A 23,038-nucleotide genomic window follows, 5' to 3' on the forward strand; every position below is an offset into this window, starting at 1 on the left:
TGGCCCACACCTATAATCCCAATGATTCAGGTGGCTGAGGCAGGAAGATTACAATTTCTTTTTTTTTTAATATAATTTTTTTTAGTTGTAGTTGGACACAATACCTTTATTTTATTTATTTATTTTTATGTGGTGCTGAGGATCAAACCCAGCCCCTCTCATATGCTAGGTGAGCACTCTACCGCTGAGCCACAACCCCAGCCCCAGAAGATTACAATTTCAAAGCCAGCCTCAGCAATTTAGCAAGGCCCTAAGCAACTTAGTGAGACCCAGTCTCAAAATAAAAAATAGGGCTGGGGTTGTGGCTCAGTGGTAGAGCACTTGCCTAGCATGTGTGAGGCACTGGGTTTGATCCCCAGCACCACATTAAAAAAAAAAAAAAGTAAATAAACAAAATAAAGGTATTGTGTCCATCTGCAACAAAAAATATTTAAAAAGTAAAAAGGGCTGAGGATGTGGCCCAGTGGTTAAGGGGATGAGGGGATTTAGCTCAATCACAGGGCACCTGCCTTGCTTGGACAAGGCCCTTGGTTTAATACCTTGTACTGCAAAAATAAAGAAAGAAACAAACTCTTAGGCTCTCCTCTGTATCTACTAAATCAGAAACTCAGGGAGTGGGTACCAACCATCTGAGTCTTTTTTTGTCTTGTTTTGTTTTTTTCAGTACTGGGGATTGAACCCAGTGGCAATCTACGATTGTGCCACATCCCAGCTCTTTTCATTTTTAAATTTTGAGACAGGGTCTTGCTAAATTTCCCAGGCTGGCATCTTACTTGTGATCTTCCTGCCTCAGCCTCCTGAGTTGCTGAGATTAGGCATGCACCACTGAGCCTGGCTAAAATCTGAGTTTTAGGCACCAAACCCAGTGATGCTTTACCACTGAACTAAATCCCCAGTCCTTTTTATTTTGAGACAAGTTCTTGCTATGTTGCTGAGGCTGGCCTTGAACTTATGTCCTCCTGCCTCAGCCTCCCAAGTTGCTGAGATTGTAAGTATGTGCCACTGCACGTAGATAACAACCTGGAATTTTAACAATACCCTCAGATGATCCTGGCCCATACTAAAATTTAAGAATCACTGAATTAGTTATTTTTAAAATAATAATGGAATCTGGGCTGGGGATGTAGTTCAGTGGTAGAACTTATGCCTAGCATGTATGAGGTACTGGACTCTATCCCCAGCACCACCACCCAAAAAAAATATTCTCTGAGTATCAGACAGTGTTGGGTGACTTGGACCCAGGGAGTAAGCCCTGAGGCATCACTGAAATCCCTTGTCTAGCCAGACAGTGGCCCATGCCTATAATCCCAGTAACTGGGGAGGCTGAGGCAGAAGGATCATGAGTTCAAAGCCAACCTCAGCAAAGGCAAGGTGCTAAGCAACTTAGTGAGACCCTGTCTCTAAATGAAATACAAAATAGGGCTGAGAATGTGGCTCTGAGGTCGAGTGCCCTTGGGTTCAATCCCTGGTACCCCCACCACCTCCCCATCACCCCAAAAAAGAAAGAAATCCTTTGTCTACATTTTTTTTGCAGTTGTCACTTAGCAACTCTGTGTGAAGTACTTTATGTCATGTCCTAAAAATTGGTTCTAGGTTGTAGGAAGCTATATAGTTTTTTACAAGTGTTTTGCTCTAATATTAATCAGCTCATGCAACCAGCATTTACCTGTAGCCTACTCTGTGAGGTACTATGCTAAGTCCTACACAATACACAACTTTTATTTATTTTTCAGCATTCAGCATTTTACTTTTTATATAGAGACCAGTATAAGAGAGGTAAATCTTTAAAGAGAACAAACTATATATGCTGAAGCTAAATTCACAATATGAACGTGCTCATGTTAATATTGATAATGAAGGCTTTTTGCTTTCTACTTTACTAGGGAAATAAGAAGTTTTGAGTATATTATAAAAATGGTATCTGCCTCTGGGCCTGGGGTTGTGGCTCAGTGACAGAACGCTCGCCTGGTGTGTTTGAGGCATAGGGTTTGATTCTCAGCACTGCATATAAATGAATTAATTAAATAAAGAGTCATTGACAACTAAAAAAATATATATTAAAAAAAAAAAACTGGTATCTGCTTCTGCCCTGTGAGGAGGTGATGGTGACATGGAGTCTACGAGGCTAGAGCTAGGAGTGACATTGCCAAATACTGCAAACTCTCCAAGCCTTTCACTCTTTGTTTCAGGACCTTGGGCTACACCATTTCCAGAGAAACTCAGAACCTGCAGGTGCCTTACTTCGTGGATAAAAACTTTGACAAGGCCTATAGAGGGGCTTCTTTGCATGACCTGGAGAAGACGATAGAGAAGGATTACATCGATTACATCCAGACAAGTTGTTGGAAGGAGAAACAGCAAAGTAAGATCTGTCAAAGGGGCTTTCGCTAATGGCCAGACTCCCAGCATAAGGTGGACCCAGCTTCCTGATCCCTTCTCTCTTCTTGTTGGGGTTATATATTTATGTAAACAGAGACAGAGGCCCATTCGTGATGCAAAAAGGGAGGAAATTACTGACAGGATTCATGTGCTCAGGACTTAGAAATTGTAGAAACTTAGGCAGTGCTTATTGCCTCTCTTTGGGTCTCTGCCTCTCTCTGCCCATCTGCTGCACTGTCCTCTCCGCCATCTACCTTTTATTTCCTCAAACATCTCTCCTTCATAACTGTTGCTACCCTCCTTGTTGCTCTCCCAGCTTCCAAATCCCACCTGTCATTGGCCCATTTCTTCATTACAAGCTCCCTCGTGAAGCTCTTAATGCTAGTCCACAGTTTTGGTCCATAATTTCCAAATTCCACATTCCCCAGAGGGAAATCTGATTGAGCTAGCCTAACTTTTTGAATCACGCCAAATGTTTAGATGTTACTCCTATTGAGTCAGGTGTCCCCTACCCTCACCTCTGTTGACTGTGGTCACACAGAATAAAAATAATCCTCTGATTCTGCCTCTTCAATATGGGTGAATATGAGCAAGTCCTGCACACTCTTTTCTTCTCTGGAGACAGTGAGAGTGACAATATCTGCCACTTGGCTTACAACTCCAGTTGTTACTAAGGGAGAGCTGGCAGCTGGGCTAGCCCAACCTCAGCTAGCAGCTTCACTTTGTATTCCACTTGAATTACACACACACACACACACACACAAAAAAAAAAAAAACATTAGGAATTGTATATTATAAAACTAGGCTTTGGTTAATTTTTTTTTCAAAGTAAATGCTAAGTCATCTTTTAAACCTTATTACTGGGTATAGTTAAACATCTAACAGTGTCTGTTAAAATTAGCTACTTGGTCATAGCTAAGGCCTCAGTGACCCATCACACACTCCCAACCCTAACCCCCAGTTCATCTGTCCTTCCTGTATGATCTTAAACCACTTTGTTCTTCCTGCTAGCATAGTACTGATTACATAGTATTAATGTTCCATGGGTACCTGTCAATCTGACGTGCAGGACTGCTGGTTCTCCAAAGATAAGACGATGTCTTAACTAATTTTAATGTCACAAGCTGCTGGCACAGTCCTTGCTTCAAAACAGGTGCTCAACAAATGTCTTTGGAGGGTGCATTCTCAGGAGTGGAAAGGAATGGAAATGCTGAGGATTATGAATAACAGATCAGGGCTAATGTCTATTCCTGATCTTTATGGGTCTCTTATTTCTGTATAGCAGAACTCAGCCGCCCTCTCAAGGTACATTAATTGGTGGGCAGTGACTCTAGGACATAATGGGCAATTCAACAGGAGGAGGAATTTGATTTTTTTTAATGAAAAAATGGGTAAGCTGTGTGCAGTGGCACACTCCTGTAATCCCAGCAACTAGGTAGGCTGAGGTGGGAGGATTGCAAAGTCAAGGCCAACCTCAGCAACCTAGTAAGACTGAAAATAAAAAATAAAAAGGGCTGGGGGTGTACCTAAGAAGTAAAGTGCCCGTGGATTCAATCCATTGTATGAGAAAGAAAGGCAGGGACAGAGGGAGAAAGGAAGGAAGAATTTTGGGAATAAGATAAAGGCCGGGGCTAAAAGACTTTATAAAGATGGATCCAAAACAAGTGAAAGCCATTGAATTCCTAAACATCTCCATTATTCTGGACACTAGGAGGGTCTTGGATATGTTGCTCAATGCAAGAATTGAATGGGAAAATCTATATTTCATATCTTTAAAACATACATATGCCCCCACATCCTACACACACACACACACACACACACACACACACACACACACCTTCTTCTGTGGCATTAAAATGTTAGAACTATACAAAAAGTTCTGGTAGAAATTGCAGTGAAGGTGGCTTCTAAACTTTTGTTCCCATCTACTTGAGGCCTAGTTTTAGAGCTTTGGCACAAGTAAAAATCCAACGAGTAAGTGGGCTGCGTGCACTCACAGACTCTGAACAGGGGTTCATATCATGTACCCCTTAAAAATCTATTTCTGGCATTTAAGTACAATGGCTGAATGGAGCCTCCACACTGCTCAAGTGCCATTTGAGAACAGGCAGCATCTGCCTTCTGAATCCAGCAGCAAATGCAGCCAACAAGGTTAAATTTAGCACTTGGAGGTTGTAAAAATAAACCCACTTGAGAACAGAGTTCACTCTTGGCAAAATACAAATGGAAACTGTTTTTATCAAAACAAAGTTAGCCATTATCTTTTTGAGTCTTATTTCTGTTCTCTGCTTTTCCTTAGAATACTTAATCTGGATTAATTTTTATGAGTTATTCTTTACTATGAACACTGATTGCACTGGGCGGGGCGGAACAAAAGTAACAGCTGGGAACTGCATCCTGGCCTAGTTGAGCTGACTGAGACCCTGACTGGACCCTGCCCTGACAGAGGCGCACTTCTTAACATGCCCTTGAACAGGTTAATGAGTGGGTAGAGGCAGAGGCTTTGAAAATGGGAATTAACTTCCTCCTGGAAAGGGTATATGGAGTATAGGAGATTGTGAGGGTATAACTCAGCACAGTGCCTGGCATATAAATGCCTGATTCCTGGTGGAGTTCAGGTTTTTGCATGGCCTTGCATTGTAGACTGGTGGCAACAATGTCTCATGGGGCTGGATCCTGAGGGTAGTTGGGATTTGTTGGGACCTTCCAGCTGTCAAGCTCCAATCTGGGCTCTTGCACAGACTATTCTTGAGAGAGGCTCTGGGATTTGCTTTGCTTGGCAATTTGCCAGAGTCAGTTTACCTTCAAGGCTCAGTGCTCTGTCCATCTGTTATACTGGCATTAGGGGCAAAGAGGAACATTTTGTTAAGAAAAGATGTTCTCTTGATCCTCCCCTCCCAAAGATTTTTTTCAGCTACTTAAAAGTTACTGAATTTAACAAAATTCATCAAAATAACATTCTTTGAGTTGACCCTTTGCACATATAAGAGTGAAGGTATTCACCTATAGTTTGGAGAGGTTTCTCAAGAGTGTGGTAGAGAGGGTGTGGGACACCACTCCTTGAAATGCTGACCTTATGCCAGGTCATCACTTTGGAGCAGGGGTCCCTGACCCAATTTCAACAGTTTTATGAAAAGAATGTGATGTTTTGAGAAAAGCTTTCACACATGTGCAGTTATCTTTCATCAGCTTGTTAACAGTGTTCTCCAATGTGGAAAATATGAGGAATCAGTAGCCTTTAGTGTTTTCTGGAATGAAAATTCAGGGAATGAGGCATTTTAAAAAGGCCAGTAACCAAAAAACCTAAGGAAATAACTCTCCATGAAAAGCAAAACCACAGAATCTATTCCATATACTGGTGTAACTGTGATTCTGAAGGACCAAAAGCATAGACTGATTTCATGGAAGATTCCTGATTAGGTTTCCCACATGACAGAGAAGCTGGAGAAACATGCTGAGTTCTGGGCAGGACACAGGAACAGAGGATTTTTCATTTGGGTGCCGCACATGATCCTCTATGAAGCACCATCACCTGCAAGGCTGACTCTGCCAAGGCAAGCTCTAGCTTGCTGGCGCTGCAGGCACCCTCCCCACGGGGTGAGAGCACATTGTCCTAGAGCCTAGGGGACTCGCTGCTTGCCAAGTCACTGCTGGGCTAGAGCCCAGGCTCTGCAGCTCCATTGTAGAGGGAGGGTTTTCACGCATATCCATCCCTCACCCTGGAGTCCTGCACTTAATCGCACTTTGAGTCCTATGCGGTGCAAATAGAATTATTGTGAACAGAAATACCAGCAAGTGCTTTGTTTTGATAGAAACTTATTCAGAAAGCAATGGCCATTGTTTCTCCTGGCTAAATATTAATTCCTGTTTCCAGGCAGTTTGCTGATTAATCAGACAGGTGCCTCTTGTTCCCCCAAGAAAAGCAAAATCTGTCACCAAGATGATTAAGAATGATTAGACATATTTTAAAATGATTAAGATAGTATTTTCACAAGTGTGGTCCTTTAAATATGAAGTAGCTGCCTGCTGTAGGAGGCTCTATGAAGCCATACGCCATCCAGGCATGCCCTCCTATTAATGTGTCCTGTTGGGCATACCTCTGAAGATGCTTTTTAGGTCTTCCTCAATTAGAATATTTCTGAAACCTCACAAAAGAATAAAAAGTCAATAGAGCCAAACCACCATAGGGTCAGGGAATACAGCAGAGATTATATTCTAGTTAAAAATAGAATGACCTTCTCTATCATGAAGAGAAAATGAAATTCATTTAGCCAAGGAGACAAAGGTCACCAGATCCAGATGATTTCATTTTAAGAGTCTCATTCTCTACTGACTGAGCTAGTTGGACACTATGATTTCACTTTTAAAAGAGCCCAGTTGGGCTCACCTAGCATACGTGAGGCACTGGGTTCGATCCTCAGCACCACATAACTATAAAATAAATATTTAAAAAAAAGAGCCCAGTTGCCTTTGGCCTTTAAGTTGGGGACCCCACATGTAGAGAGAGAGAGAGGCAGTAAAGAAAGCCACTAGCAGCCTGGCCTTCTGTAGACACTTCCCAACAGAGATAGGCCCTGTGTCATGTGAGTTATGATCCATCAAGGCCAGAGAAAGAATGAAGCAGCTGTCTTTGTTTCAAATGACAGGAACAGGCCATTGGACTTCAGTCTCTCCAACTGCCATCTGAATACCATTGGTGGGAAGGTGGTGACAGTCTCCTCTTACTGCACACATGCATCTTTCCTAAGTCTGGTGCCAAATGTTTTATAGATAAGAACTACATCCAGTGCTTTTATAATAGAGCACAGATACTGTAGGACAGCAGGATCACAGGTGTCCTTTAATCCTCAGCACCTGGTCTAGTGCTAGAACATGTTTCTTGAATAAATGAGTAAACGTTGCTTAAGTTTATTTATTTATTTTTTTACTTTTATTTGCATTTATTTTATGCTGAATTTATTCTCGTGCCATGAGTTTCTGTTTGTTCAGTTTCTTTTGGGATATCTTTTCCTTCTGTGCAACCTCCTTTTCTGGTTTAGGAACAGTTTGTTCCTTTTCAGTGAGAATCATCTCAATGTGGCATGGTTTATCTGACCATGAGCTCTGTAAATACAGCAGCGCATCTTGGTGCTTTGTTCATTTGGGTATGTTCAGTGATCAGAGAATCTCTGTCTAAACCCTTAAGTTCATTACTCTCTGCATTTTTAAGCATGAGCAGCAAAAATTCAGCATTCTTTTTGGGCTACCAACCCTATGACCAGCTCCACTCTTTGGCTTGGCATACCTCCCAATTCTACCATTATAATTCCAGAATGGCACACATTATTTCTTTAAAGTAACATCTTTGCTTCGGGAGGCTGAAACAGAAGAATCACAAGTTCAAAGCCAGCCTCAGCAAAAGTGAGGCACTAAGCAACTCAGTGAGACCCTGTCTGAAGGTGCTTTTTAGGCTTAAACTAAAAAATAGGGCTGGGGATGTGGCTCAGTGGTCAAGTGTCCCTGAGTTCAATCCCCTGTACAATCCCCTGTCCCTGTTCAATCCCCCCCAAAAAATGTGACATCTTTCAGGTACTTGGTATCTTTTCACCTATGCATGTCCCTGATGGCCTATGCAGTTTCATGGGTGTTCTTAAACTGAACTTGAGAACCTCTTGATTTACATCATTTTGTGGGGTTTTTCGGGTCAACAGAGTAGGGAATCATTTTCACAGATCACCTCAGGCAGCTTACAGGAAGAACTGTTGCTTAAATTTAAAGGAAAAGAAAAGCATTAAAATAAAAGGCACTTTGGGTGGGCATGGTGGCGCATGCCTGTAATCCCAGCAGCTTAGGAGGCAAGGCAAGAGTATCTCAAGTTCAAAGCCAGCCTCAGCAAAAGTGGGCTGCAAGTAACTCAGCTGAGACCCTGTCTCTAAATAAAATACAAAATAGGACTAAGGATGTGGCTCAGTGGTTGAGTGCCCCTGAGTTCAATCCCTGGTACCCAAAATAAATAAATAAATAAATGGCACTTTGATTCTAGAAATGTTGAAATGAAACAAGCTCAACTCTTGATGATTTTGTTATTTTTTTTTTTTTTTTTATCTTTCAGAATCGGAGTTGACAAATTTAGCAGGATTATACAGAGATGAACGATTGAAACAGAAAGCAGAGTCACTCAAACTTGAAAACTGTGAAAAACTTTCCAAACTTATTGGCCTCCGCAGAGGTGGTTGAGAGAATGATGGTCCAGGGCAGGGTTGGGGTTTTGTTACTTGTTACTATTTATGTTCCTAATTCCATTTTATAATACAAAATTAGGAAATGGCAAACATTTTACAATTTACTAACTTTGTTTACTGAGCAGAATTAAGAACTTGAGCATGGAGCCAGACTTGTCATCACAGATTCCTTCCCAGGGAGTGGCTCCCAGGACAGGAACATTCCTAAGTGACATGAATGGCAAAGTGTTTCACTGAGCCCCCTTGCGCCAGGCCAACCCCTGCCTCTGTAAATGTAGTTAAGGGCATCCCAAAGAAGATCTACATTTTTTCCCTTCCCTTCTTCAGTGAATTTTCAATACCTAGGTACCCCTGGACTTATCCAAAGCAGCTTTATATTACTTACAATGTCTGAAAAATTATACCTCTCCTTGCATTAGAGTCATCATCTCCCCTAAGATTCAGCCTTCGGAACTTGTTCCTGTTCAACTTTCCATTTTCTAAGGGGAATATGGAGACATTTAAACTATTTAACCAATAGTTATTTGTTATCCTAGTCTCTGTTCAGTCAGGGGCATTAGCAAACTGACTGATTCGAGGTTCTTTTATTTTCCTTACTCCTCCCTCCCATAGAGGGGCCAGAAATTAGAAACTGTTGAGCTGTGATACAGTTCCACTGACAACTCAGCAGCAGGAAGCAAGGACTGAGGGAGAAGATAAAATGCAAGACAAAGTTTCAGCTCCTCAGCGCACATTCTCAAGTATATCACAGAACTAGAGAATGTTCTTTTTGTCATTTCCCCTTGGTATCATCATTTGGTATCATCGTTTTTGAGCCAAGTCCCTACACCCCACAGAGGAACAGTGATCAGACCTAAGAGGAGGCATTCCAGCCAGGCTATGGCTCATGCCTAGAGACGGAAGGGGAAGATTGCCTCTGTGTCCATTAGGGGCTAGCATTGGCCCAGCAGTCATTTTGTTTTACCCTCGAGTTTGTGGTATAAAATGGTTTTCATTCATTCAACATTTATTGAGTGCCTGCTATAAAACACAGGCTCTCACATGTATTTTTTTTAGTGAAGCTTCCTCACAACTCTGTGAAGTAGGTGTATTATCTCTGTTTTTATGAATGAGAACCTTGACCAGAGAGGATGGTTGACCTTGGTTATACAACTGGCAGTGGTAGAACTGGTTGGTAGGCGAATTATCAGTGGAAAATGTGAGAGCTCATCCTCATTTCTCAGGTGATTCAAGCCAGACTGGCAAAGCAGCATCTTTCCCAAGGATGCCTCTGTTGCCCACAACCCACTCCTCTGTTCTTTTTATGGCAGTCCTGCATTCCTGTTGTTCATTAAAAGCAGGACCACATGAATAAATTCTGTATACAAAGTAAGAGTTTCCTTAAAGGCAGGCAGCCCTTCCCTCTGGTGACAAGGAAGAAATAAGTCGCTGCCTAGACTATGTGGTTCTACGCTTTTCCTGTGGAAGGGAGCGACTTGGAATGCGCTGCCCAGATTATTATGAGCCTCTGAAATTGAAAGGACCAGGAAGATGACCATAGTCTACATTCTTCTCTGGGTTTGGAAGAAGAGTTCCTATTGAAAGGAGGGTCTACATTAAGTCTGAGTTCCAAAGTAAAGTTTCTCCATTCCGATGTCTAGCACTGTTCATATGTGCACATTCCATAAGGACAGGAGATGAGTTCTTAGGTAAAGAATGGGGGCTTTGGGCCTGGTATGGTAGCATACAACTGTAATCCCAGAGTCTTAGGAGGCTGAGACAGTAGGATTGCAAGTTCAAAGCTAGCCTCAGCAATTTAAGGAGGCCCTGAGCAACTTAGCAAGTCCCTGTCTCAAAATAAAACATAAAAAGGACTGGGGATGTGGTTCAGTGGTAAAGTGTCCCTGGGTTCAATCCAAGGTGCCAGAAAAAAGGCAGGGGGAGGGCTGGTGACTGGTAGTGACAAATGTTCAGTTATAGGAAGGAGAAACAGTTCTGGATATAGCCAGATTTTGCTGCCCAGCTAGGTCTATTCTGGGTTTTGTTGGGTCTTCCTGACCTCTGAGTGACAGAGAATTTACACTATAAAATTGTTTCCATGAGTCAAACAGTCTTATGGAAAGCTCTTACACACAAAAAAATCAAAGCTCTCCTCAACCTCTGCTAGAAAGTGAACCATATCTGGTCACAATTGTGCACACCTATAATCCCAGCCACTCTCCAGCCTCCACCTCTGCCAGAAAATGAGCCATAGCTGAGTATGGTGGTACACACCTGTAATCCCAGTCCCTTGGGAAGCAGGCAGATTGTAAATTCAAGGCCAGCTTTGACAATTTAGTGAGATCCTGGCTCAAAATAAAAAGGGCTGGGGGTATATAGCTCAGTAGTAGAGTGCTTGTCTAGCATGCATGAGGCCCTCGGTTCAATCTCCAGTACTGCAAAAAAAGAAAAAAAAAAAAAAAAAAAAAAAACACAGTGGAAACAGTGATAGGTTAAAAGGCAAAAGACCCTGCCCTAGAAGATATCCACAAATAGTGTTGTCAAACATTTTATGGATTTCATGGTAGTGATTAATTAAATGTGATGCTATAGTAGTATTGTTTTATTTGTTACTACTGGACCACAATACCCACATCTGGTTTTTCTCAAGGGAACCATATTTGCTTTTGGTTGACGGATAATTTAATCTATTTGGTACTATCAAGAATAATGTTAAACAAATATCCTTGGCTGTATTGTAGATGGGTTGCCTGCATGGTGGTAAAATAAGATTTTCCTTCTTGCCTAAATCCTTTGGAAGATTTTTACTGGTATATAAACTCTTTAGGGAAGGCTATTCTCATTGTTGGAACTTGGCACACAGCTCAAGACTACTTGTTGGAGGGCTACTACAGATTGGACCCTGGTGTTGGGAGTGAGGCTAAGAAAGAGGGCTTGAAGCTCACATAGAAATAAGCTCTCATTCAAGTGAAGATGCTCTCCTGCACTGCTTGATCAGAACTAAGGAGGGAAGAATGAAAATCCTTCTCACAAAGAAACTTGCAGCTTGAAGGAACCCATGTACCCAGGTCAGTAGACCTGGAGTTCATCTGCTCAAACCCAGAAAACTTTTAAGCTTCCTTAACAGGCCTCATGGCTTAAGAGTAAGAAAATAATGTTGCACTGAGTGCAGTGGTATATGCCTGTAATCCCTGTAACTTGGGAAGCTGAGACAGGAGGATCACAAGTTCAAGGCCAGCCTCAGCAACTTAATGAAACCTTGTATCAAAAAAATAAAATTTAAAAAGGGCTGTGGATATAGCACAGAGGCAGAATGCTCCTGGGTTCAATCCCCAGTACCAAAAAGAACATTGCTGCGCTCTCTGGAAACCATTAGAAATTACAGTGAACTCCAGACCTCATCAGAACATGAGATTCAGCAGCCTGGCCAAGCTATGTACTCCTTATTTTTATCCTCACACTCAGAACACTGTGAGGAAGCATGTTGGAATTCCAGAAGCTTTCTGTTAACAACTGGCCACACAACCAAGTCTCTGCATGCACTGCTCCTCACAGGAGTTAGCAATTTGCATTTATTTTGGACTAATTAAGGTGTCAGCTTAGTGTCTTAATTATTTTTGGAGATAGACAAGTTACTATACATCGTATATTTTGAGGCTGCATTGTTGATACCTTGTGCAGTGGCCACTACGTAATTATATACCATGTGTTAGGTACTGATTACATCATTTGCATCATATTCAGTACGCAGATTTATAGATGTGAATGTTCTGTGACCAGAGTCAGGGAGGACAAGATGAAATCAGCTCCTGGTGGAGTTCAAATCCTGAACACTCTGTTCACCTGATCTACTGCATCTAGATTGAGTGTATTTTAACAAAGAAAACATTAAATGATTTTATGTAAAAAGAATGGCTTTTTTCCCCCTTTATTATTTTACCCTCTGCCCGTGGTATCCTTGGGCACTTGCGCACATGCTTGACTTCCTTACAGTATTTCAGGCTACAGAAGCTGTTGTCCTCTGCTTCAGTCTTACATCATCCAGGGGTGGAATTATTTGTGTTTACAACAGTAGATAGTATCTATGACATCATGGAGTCCATATTTTCTATCAGATAACAGCAGCTGCAGCATATCATAGTCAATCTACAGATGAAGACAAGATTGAGCATCAGAAAAATCAGGTGTAGTCCAAGTTCCTTGTTGGCTTCTTCCCAATGCACCATGTTTAGGAAAGTCGATTTAAAAATACAATACATGGTATTTACATAAGCCCAAATTGTCATGATATCTTTCAGTTTAAAAAAAAATGGACATGAGATTCAATTCAGCAAAGTTTGAGAACCTGCTATGTGATATTTGATCTGCATTTTTGGGATAGGGGTCAGGGAACAAGTGAGACCTAGGTCCAAAACTCTTGAAGTGAACATTTAGCAAGGAAGCCAGACTTTAGACAATGCTCCTCAGTGGAATAATGTCAAAGGGAAGACCTAAGGGAGCAAGGAATCCATAACAGGGACTTAACCCAATCTGAAGGATCAGTGAAAGCAACTCCTCAGAGAGACTCAGAGTTTCAACTCAAGAGAGACTTGCAACAAAATCACTCTTCTTCCTACAGAGGTGAATTTTTTTAAATGTAGGAGCATGGAAGCCACACCTAGGGCTTCCATTCCCATGAACAGCATCACTCTCTATCCAAGTACAAAAGTCAGAATCCCAAGAGGGATTCTGTGTGGTCACTGAATTTGGTGTTCTCCAATAGACCACATATCTTCATGCCCTTGTGTAGTCCCCATTCTAAATCTGAGTTGGTTGTTGATCTTCAACCCATAGAATGTGGCAAAACTGGCAGTTTCCATTTTTGCACTTTGAGGGATGCCAGTCACCATATGAATCCAACTACCCTGAGACTGCTATTCAACTACATAGAAAAGCCATGCAGAAGAGACCCAAGGAACAGCTGACAGCAAAAATCTGAGATCCCAGTTGGGTGAGGTGACGCATGCCTATAATCCCAACTGAGGCAGGAAGTTCCTAAACTCAAGGCCAACCTCAGCAATTTAGCAAGACCCTGTCTCAAAAAATAAAAAGGGCTCGCAGTGTAGCTCATGGTAAAGTGCCCATGGGTTCAATCTGCTGTGCCAGAAAATAAATAAAACATTTCAAGTAGCTTTCCTATGCCTCTGGGATGAAAATTGTCAGTCTTCAGAATAGCCCGCCATGGTTTGGCAAAGCTCTGCCAAATTCCTGGCTTCTACTCACTGTCCTAGAGATTTTTTAGTTTTCTAACATAATAATCTTTTACTTTCTATCCTCTGCCAACACCTTTTGCCTCAGAGATTTTGTGTATACTGTTCTCTCTTTCTAGAATCCTTTTCTACTTACCTGTCCCTACCTCCTTTTCTAAATACCTGCTGGTTATCTTTGTAGATTTAAGCAAGAAAATCACTTCCTTACAGATGCTTTTCCTTCCACAGACAGGGCTAAATCTCCCTTGAAATTCCTCTCATTCCTTTCTTTCTTAGCACTTGTCTTAGGTATAATATTCATTTGAACGATGGCATCATTTGGAATTTGTGTGAGTGTTTTACTTAAGTATTTTCTGACTCCTTCACTAGACTGAGCTCCAATTTGGTCTTATGCGAGATCACCCTTTAAGGGAGTAACATACCATCTGTGATGGAGCAGCCTAATTCTTTGTTGCTACTCCCATTGATGGGGGTGGGGGGGTGAGGGTGTCCCTTCAAATCTGATTCCATGACTCCTTGACTAAAAGAGTACAGCAGAGGGTTCTGGGGATATAGCTCAGTTGGTAGAGTGCTTGCCTCATTAAGACACTGGCACTTTCTGTTTTCTGTCAATTTGGATGCTTTCTCTTTAGCTCAACTACTATGCTATGAGAAAGTTAAGGCAGTCCATGAAGAGAACCAAGACCTTGGTCCTCAGTTCTAGCTGAGACCCAACATGCCAGTCATAAGAGTGAACCATCTTAGAAGTGGCACTTCTGACCCCAGTTAAACCATTCCAGCTGACACTGTATGAAACAGTGTCAGCTGACATGTTTCATACAGTGTCAGCTCGCATCCTTGAACTCTCCCCACAATGCAGATTCATGAACAAAATTAGTATTAGTACTATAAATTTTGGGGTAGTGAGGATCGGGCCCAGGAGCATTCTGCCTCTGAGCTACATCCACAGCCCTTTTTAAAAATTTTATTTTGAGATAAGTTTTTACTAATTTGCCTAGATTGTCCTTGAACTTGGAATCCTCCTGCCTTAGCCTCCCAAATTGCTGGGATTACAGGCAGGTCCCACTGTGCCCAGCTTAGCAAAATGATTTATTTTATTTTTTTAAAATATTTTTTTTAATTTTAGGTGGACACAATATCTTTATTTTATTTTTATGTGGTGCTGAGGATCGAACCCAGTGCCTCACGCATGCTAGGTGAGCGCACTACCATTTGAGACACATCCCCAGCCCCAGCAAAATTATTTTTAAGTGATTTACAAAAAATTGGGAGTAGTTTATTATAAAACAATAGATAACCTGAATATCAATTAGAATGACAAACTTTTCCTGGGGCAGGATCACAGGCTATTTGTGACGTCATGTTATCCTGAGTCTCACTGAGCCTTGGTTGGCCAAAAATCTGAGTGCTTTTGACTTATAAAGTACGAGTCTGTGGTGGGCCCCAACCAGGGTGACCTAAGTACTATGTGTGCTCCAGGAGGCTCATACTACAGGGGAAATTTGGAGATTAGGGTAGGGAAAAGAAATCTGTGAAGCAAAACACACAAGGGTGCCTAAACTGACTGTTGCTTCCCCTTTTTGTAGTATAATAGGACCTGGAAGAAGGCTCAGGGTTGGTGTTTGAGTGCTGCCCACTCATTGACACTTAAAGGAAGTAGGGCCTGCCTGTCCTCAGGACTGATTGAGAAGTAGAAGATATAATAGAGGGGCTGGGGTTGTGGCTTATTGGTTGAAGCACTGGGTTCAATCCTCAGCACCACATAAAAATAAATAAACAAAATAAAGGTATTTGTAAATAATGATAATTATATATGTATAATTTTCTTATCTAGTGTATATATGTATACATATGTATATCTTGTGTATATATGTGTACATATACATATACACATATATACACTAGATAAGCAAATTTCCTGTAAACTTAAATTCTCAAGAATTGTTGGGGGGCCAGGTTTGTAGCTTAGTGGTAGAGAGCTTGCCTAGCATGTGTGAGGCACTGGGTTCAATCCTCACCACCACATAAAAATAAACATTAAATAAAGGAATTTAAAATATTCTAAAAACTATGTTCTTTAAAACATTAAACTAAAAATATTCTTTAAAAAAAAAAGAGAGAGAGAGAGAGAGTTGATAGGATTCCCCTATCCCATGCGGCTCCTTTAAGAGGCGGGACCCACCCCTGCTAACAGAGGAAGTCCCCACCCCCTGTTGCCAGGGTGCTTTGTGGCGTCGCATTCTCATTGGTGGGCGCCGTAGTAAGGCGCCTGGCGGCAGCCATTTCCAACGAGCTGGCGGGGGCGAAAGATGGCGACGCCCCTCGGGTGGTCGCAGGGGGGGTCAGGATCTGTGTGTCTCGCCTTCGATCAACTGCGGGACGTGATTGAATCTCAGGAGGAACTAATCCACCAGCTGAGGAATGTGGTACGCAGCGGAAGAACTCTGGTAGAGGCTGGACTGGACGCCTCACTGGCGGGGGCGGGGCCAGACCCTGTTTCGATGCAAGGGGCGTGGCTAGGACGCTACTAAAGGCGTCTTTGGGAAGGCAGAGACCGAATGGGACTTGGCTGGAAGGGGTGGAGCCAAAAGGGCGTGGGACCTTCCAGAATATTTACCAAGGAATTTAAATTTAAATTGAGTACTCTGCGTTATTGCTGCAGGGCATAGTAATAGTCACTGAGCTTCAGTTTCTCTATTTTTAGTGGAGACGACTTCACTGATTTCCCAGTGCCCTCACTTGCACGCAGAAAACACTGTATCATCTCTTCTATTATGTGTCAAGTACATTGCCATAATGAGTGCAGTAAGCACAGATTTGGCCCTTGATCACGTTAACTCAAGAACCTCCAGCCCAGCCTATATGTCCCTTTGCTTTTGCCTTCTCAAATTCCAGCTAATAGATGCATAGATGCTAATTGGAGCCACAGATTACTTCCAATGCTAGACAGCTGGAGTTCATAGTTTTTCTGGTTTTGTTTTTCTATCTTGGTAAGAATGTTCAGATGTATCTCCATCTCAGAAATAAAACTGGATTCACATCTGTTTCTCACTCTAATGATTCTTAGACAACTTCTTTCCTTCTGGGAAGTTGGATGTGGGAGGAAGAAGCGACATGCTCCCTTGGCTACCCTAATACCCTATTTCAACAAAATGTATGCAGCTCTAGGTACTGAATTACCTTCCATTCCCTGAAGGTACCCATATCTTTTTCTTGGCAGCTGGCCTTGGCTTGTATGTTCCAACCATCTGGAACACTTTTCTCTATGTCTCTTCTATCTTATTTAGCAATCAGATCTCAGAACTCATGTCACCTCTTCAAAAGCAAATCTAACCCTTCCCCAAGCTGGATCAGAAGCCCCTATGGGCACCACACCGCCTTGTGCTTTCCCATCACTGGCATTAAACACATCTGTGGAATGTCCCTCCTTGAGGGCAGGACTTTTTTTTTTTTTAGATGTTGATGGACCTTTATTTTATTCATTTATTTATATGGGTGCTGAGAATAGAACCTAGTGCCTCACGCGTGCTGGGCAAGTGCTCTACCACTGAGCCACAACTCCAGCCCAGAGGGCAGGACTTATAGATGGAATTCAGTGAATGTGTGGAATTGATTATCCCTTCCAAGGACCTGCCTCATCCTAGGTGCCCTGGGCATCATCCCATTATCCATCCTTTGTCCTGGTCCTAGAGGATACTCTGTGTACCCCTCCCTGAGCCAGGCTCTGTTGCAGATGATTCTCCAGGACGAAAATTTTGTCAGTAAAGAAGAGTTCCAGGCAGTGGAGAAGAAGCTGGTGGTGAGTAATCCCTCTGCAGGCTCCTAATCTCCATTTCCCAAGATCCCTGTGGTTGGGCAGAGTATTGGCTTTTGAGAGCCTCCATCCCCCATATTAAGGCAAGAATCTTTCTATACCCTTACTTCTGTGTGCCCATCTGAGAATGGGAGCTGCTTAATGGAGCCTAGGAGACCCAAAGTGGCTTGAGGTATTAAGGTGACTGCTGCTGCTCCTGCAGGAAGAGAAAGCTGCCCATGCTAAGACCAAGGTCCTCCTGGCCAAGGAAGAGGAGAAATTGCAGTTTGCCCTTGGTGAGGTAGAAGTATTGTCCAAGCAGCTGGAGAAAGAGAAGCTGGCCTTTGAAAAAGCGTGAGTGGGCCTCAGGATGGGCTCTGGAGGGTGGGGGTCCCATTGCCTGCTGTCCTGCTCACCATCTTGTCTTATCCTCCCTACAAAGGCTCTCCAATGTCAAGAGTAGAGTCTTGCAGGAGTCCAGCAAGAAGGACCAGCTCATCACCAAGTGCAATGGTAGGCGGGAGGTTCGTACTCCCCACCACGCTATCATACACGGGCTCTTTCCTAACAGCCCAGCGCCTGTGTCAAAAACAGGGTTGCACCCCAACTTCTGTTCCCGGATGAGGATACAGGCATGCCCAGGCGGGCCATACTTTCGAAAAGGCCTTCAGGTACCAGGCAGGCCACGGAAATGAGGGAAACAGTTGGTGTACAATATTCTTCTTGGCCATAAAAGAATGGGCTCGCTCCCACTTTTCTTGAAACATACAACCTTCTTAGTCCACTTTTTGTTTTCCCACTTTGGTAAGTTTTAGAAATAGTGTACTTTACTCATAACCCTTCTACAAGAACAACAGGGCAAGAACAGTCCTATTGAAGAGCTGACTGATAGTCTCAGAGTCAGACACTCAATAGAGAGAAATAGGATTGTCGTGACATGGAGAGCTGAGGAGCAAACCCAGGGCCTCACACATGCCAGGCAAGTGCTCTACCACTGAGCCACAACTCCAGCCTCAAGACCCTTTCTTAAAATAAAAAAAGGGCTGGGATGTAACCCAATGATAAAGTGCCCCTGGATTCAAGCCTTAGTACCAAGAACAAAAACAACAAAAAGCTAGAAACCAAGTTTTGTTTTATTGGTACCAGGGATTGAACCCAGGGGTGCTTTGCCACTAAGCCACATCCCCAGCCTTTTATCTATATATATTTTTTTTAATTTTGAGACAGCGTCTCACTGAATTACTTAGGGCCTTGCTAAGTTGCTGAGGCTGGCTTTGAACTTGTGATCCTCCTGCCTCAGCCTCCCAAGTCACTGGGATTAATAGGCTTGCGCTGCCATGCCCAGCTGAAACCAAGTTTTGTAGGGGTTTTTTTTGGTACCAAGGTTTTTTTTTTTGTTTTTTTTTTAACCCAGGTGTGCTTAACCATGGAGCCACACACCAAGCCCTTTATATTTTTTATTTTGAGACTAGGTCTCACTGAGTAGCTGGGATTACAGGCCTGTGCACCACACTTGGCTGAAACCAAGGGGGTTTTTTTGTTTGTTTTTTAGTTGCTTATGGACCTTTATTTTATTCATTTATTTCTATGCAGTGCTTTACACATGCTAAGCAAGTGCTCTACCACTGACCCACAACTCCAGCCCTGAAACCAAGTTTTAATGAAAGCTTTTCTGATTTTTTTAGTATTTGCAAATAATTTAAAGATTTTTAAAATGACAATATGTCTGGGCCACCATTTTCAACTCTGCTCTACATACATACTTACAGCCACTTGCTGGCTCAGCTGATGCGAGTTGAGGGGACTTTCAAAGTCAGCCACCCAGTGTCCTCAGGAACCTTTTTTTCCTGGAATGCTGAGCTACCCTTACCTAGCTTAAGAAATGGATACAAATTCCATATGCAACATCTGTAGGGAGATCTCAAATAGGCCAGAAATCAGTCCGAGCCCCAAAGAGGGTCATGGTGTCCCCTCACACACACGGCTCTAACCTCTGTCCCTACTGGTGAGAATCCTTACTGGGAAATGCCAGAAGGCTGCCATTTTGATCTAGTCAAGCAGGCTGAAAGGCCTCAGTGATGTTTGAGCATTGGCACCCTCCTGGCCCCAACAAGTAGTCTCTGCCTTTATACCGAGGTTAAAGTTCCCCTCGTACTTTTCTCTCACTCTGGGCATCTCCCCTTCTTCCTCCAAAGGAACCTGGGGTTCTCCCCCACTACTTCCAGAGACATCTTTCCTCTGAGGCATTTCCTTCCAACTAAGATCATCCCAGGCCATGGATTAACTCAGTATTTACTCATGTATCATAGGGACAGGGCCTGGCTGCCTGCCCCCAGAATGTGGGTAAAAATAACACCTTGCCTAACTCAATCTGATGTGAATCTTACCCTGACCCACTCCCATCCCCACCACTTCCCCAAGTGAAGTTTCAGTTTGATTTTTACACTTAACATAGCTCTTTATTCTTATCAAAGGGATTTTCTAACCATTCTCATTTGGATACTACAGATTTTTATTTTAAGAGTCACACAAATTTTTAATCTTTGTTCCCAAAAGAACTTAATAAGCAATTAATCTGGAGCTGGTTGACCTTGGGAGGGAGATTCGGTAGTCCTGGTCCCGTCACCCAGTGAGCTCATTTTCATTCTCTCCCTCCGCCTGTCTCTTTTCCTCCTTTCCATGCTGTACCTTCACTTGGTACCAGATCTTCTCTCCTGAAAACCTACATGTGTCAGCATTTCTGTATTGTCAGAGCTGGGTGCTAGTTAATTCTGTCTGACATCTAAAATCAGTGGGATTTTTTCCTGTGTAAATCCAAATTTCCCAGGGCTCCATGAAGGGCAATTACATGAATAAAGCACCCCCAGGTCCCTGTAGCTCCTTGGATTTTGACCCAAAACACAAATTTTTGGAGTCTTCTCCACCCCACTATAGAAAAGAAACTATCTCTGTCCCCAATTTACGGAAGAAACACATCTGAAAAGGGAGATAACTGGCCCAAATGGTAACATTGCCTCATCAATATGAGCATTATTGGAATGTAGCCTTGTCCTGTTCTCTAATCAGTTTCTGACCCCCCTTTTTTTTCCTCCTGCGGTGCTGGGGGTATAAGCCAAGGCCTCATGCATGCAAGGCAAGTGCTCCACCACTGAGCTGTATACCAGCCCTCAGCTTCTGGGTCTTAACGTTCCTTTCAGGATCTGTCTCATGCCGGTAGGGATTCCACCTTCTCCCATTACCCCTGAAGCCCCAGCACAGTGCTGGGCATCTAGTCAGCCCTCTTGGTGGGTACCCTACTTGGGAAGTTGGGGAAGACTTTTTTTTTGGGGGGGGGGGGTACTAGGGATAGGACCCCTACTAAGCGGCTTCTCTAATCCTTAGTGAGTCAGTTGGATGGAAATGGCTGATCAAGATGAGGTTTCTAAGTCCTAGCCCCCCAGGGGATGTCCTGTTCATTCATTTCATAAATATACTTAGTATGTACCCACTACATGCTGTTAACTGTTGTGAGCCTTAAGGATAAAGCAGTGAATAACTTAAAAGTCCCTGTCCTTGTGGACCTTATATACTAGAGAGAGAAAGAATGAAATTTATGGTGTGATAGATGCTTAAGGAGGAAAATGCAGCGGGAAACGGGGATAGGTAGTATTAGAAATGATTATAATTTTTAGTCTTAGGGAGGGTCTCACCAAGGAGGTGACATCTGTAAATATCTGCAGGAATGAGGACAGGAGTCATTCATCCTCCTGCCTTTAGGATCATTTCTCCAAGGGCCTTCATCTGCCTCAGCCTGGTGAGGTCCAGAATAGAGTTGTGAAGACACTAACACACTCATCAGACATTGTCCTTCTTCCCAAAACTCCATAATAAACTCATTCCTACTAAGGTATTAGCAGTTGTTCCCAGAGAGGTCCTGGGTGGGGGGAACCAAGTTCTAAAAGTCCCATGAGGGACTTAGCTCATGAAGGGGCTCTTGGGATGGGAACCACTCCTCCTCCCTGCCTCTCTCCCCCACAGAAATTGAGTCTCACATTATAAAGCAAGAAGATATACTTAATGGCAAAGAAAATGAGATTAAGGAGTTGCAGCAAGTAATCTGCCAGCAGAAACAGATATTCAGGTGAGGGGCCTGGGCCAGGCTGGGGGTTGTTGATGGAAGTGGGGAGCCTGACCTCTGGCCCCTACCCTGGGCTGTCTGCAGCCCACGACCAGCCAGCTGGCTCCGTTGCAGGAATCACATGTCTGACTTCCGGATCCAGAAGCAGCAGGAGAACTACATGGCCCAGGTGCTGGACCAGAAGCATAAGAAAACTTCAGGAATGCGTCAGGCCCGAAGGCACCAACGTCTCAGGGAAAAATAAAATGGTGGTCACCTACCTGTTCTTTGCCCAACCTCTGCCTTGTCTGCTCTGGGGGATCCTCAACCCTTCCCTTCCCATTCTGGTGGGTCCAGTCACCCCAGGTCTGACCTCCAAGAAAGGGGCAAGGGAAGAGGCAACAGTCACTTCTGTCCGTCTGTCTCCTGGTCCTTGATGACCTGTAGTCAACAGGAATTGCTTGGGGGACATGCATTGAACCACCACCTGCCAGGCTACTTCTGGGCTTGTGAGGGGATGTTCCTCAATCCTCCAACTCCTGAAAGCAGGGTGGGGGTGGGGTCCAAGGGAGTCAGGGTTATAGCTAAGAGGGGAGCTGGGTCTTTGCTAGTTGGCACCATCCCTTACTTTTGGTATTTAATCCATATATATATATATATCTATCTCAACATCTCACCCCACTCTCAGTACTCCTTAAATATATCTCTGTTTGTGCATGAGAAGCCCTGACCAGAGACTTCAAAGACAGCAGGTTCCAGGACCCCCAACAGATCTGAGAAACCAGTTGCTATCGCCTAACAAGAATATTATACCTGTGAATCACAGTTGTATCCTCTTCTACCTCCCCCAAACAGAAGCTCATCAGTCTTCACAAATGGATGCGGGAAAACCACAATGCTGTATCTTTTTCATTTTAAATACTGGGGATTGAGCGCAGGGCCTCACACATGCTAGGCAAGTGCTGTATCACTGACCTGTATCTTTTTTTAATGTGAGAAATCATCTGGGAAGGAGCAGCCACTTGCCCAAGTTGCACAGGTAGGGCTCAATACAAAGGACAGGATATATCCTTTCAGAAGCCATCACTGAGTGTGCTCTTGGTGAACAAGGGGATACCCAGGCAGGGCACCCATGAGGCTGAGTCAGATTTGTCAAGTATAGCCTCTTCTGGGTCAATGTGAGGGTGAATATACAGGCCAGAGTTCTTGATCCAGGGCCAGCTGGGGCCTGAGTCATAGCAAGACCTTGAAGCCAGAATTGAAGGGCAAATGGTGCCCATTGTCATAAGACAATGACAGGTGGTGGCAGCTCCCCCAC

The 23,038-nt window shown here is 43.3% G+C and overlaps 2 protein-coding genes across 3 annotated transcripts in view; both read left to right on the top strand.

The window, feature by feature from the left end:
* Dnajc18 (DnaJ heat shock protein family (Hsp40) member C18) overlaps positions 1-12,494 on the top strand; it is a 30,430-nt gene extending 17,936 nt beyond the window's left edge. The window contains exons 7-8 of the mRNA XM_027927991.2: positions 2,190-2,362; positions 8,474-12,494. Of these exons, the coding sequence (XP_027783792.1) occupies positions 2,190-2,362; positions 8,474-8,598 (298 nt within the window). The 3' untranslated portion in view covers positions 8,599-12,494. The remainder of the gene's footprint in view (positions 1-2,189; positions 2,363-8,473) is intronic.
* Positions 12,495-16,093: 3,599 nt separating this feature from the next.
* Spata24 (spermatogenesis associated 24) lies at positions 16,094-22,010 on the top strand. 2 transcript variants are annotated; one of them, XM_027927703.2, is made up of 6 exons: positions 16,094-16,257; positions 17,565-17,630; positions 17,848-17,978; positions 18,067-18,137; positions 21,642-21,744; positions 21,826-22,010. In XM_027927703.2, the coding sequence occupies exons 1-6, from the start codon at positions 16,141-16,143 to the stop codon at positions 21,983-21,985; spliced, it is 648 nt and encodes a 215-aa protein (XP_027783504.2). In that variant the 5' UTR covers positions 16,094-16,140; the 3' UTR covers positions 21,986-22,010. The 2 variants fall into 2 exon arrangements, with proteins under 2 accessions (XP_027783504.2, XP_027783505.2); XM_027927704.2 differs by having other exon boundaries at positions 21,856-22,010.
* Positions 22,011-23,038: the final 1,028 nt, after the last annotated feature.

This window comes from Marmota flaviventris, chromosome 5 (assembly GCF_047511675.1).
Source record: "Marmota flaviventris isolate mMarFla1 chromosome 5, mMarFla1.hap1, whole genome shotgun sequence".
NCBI lineage: Eukaryota > Metazoa > Chordata > Mammalia > Rodentia > Sciuridae > Marmota > Marmota flaviventris.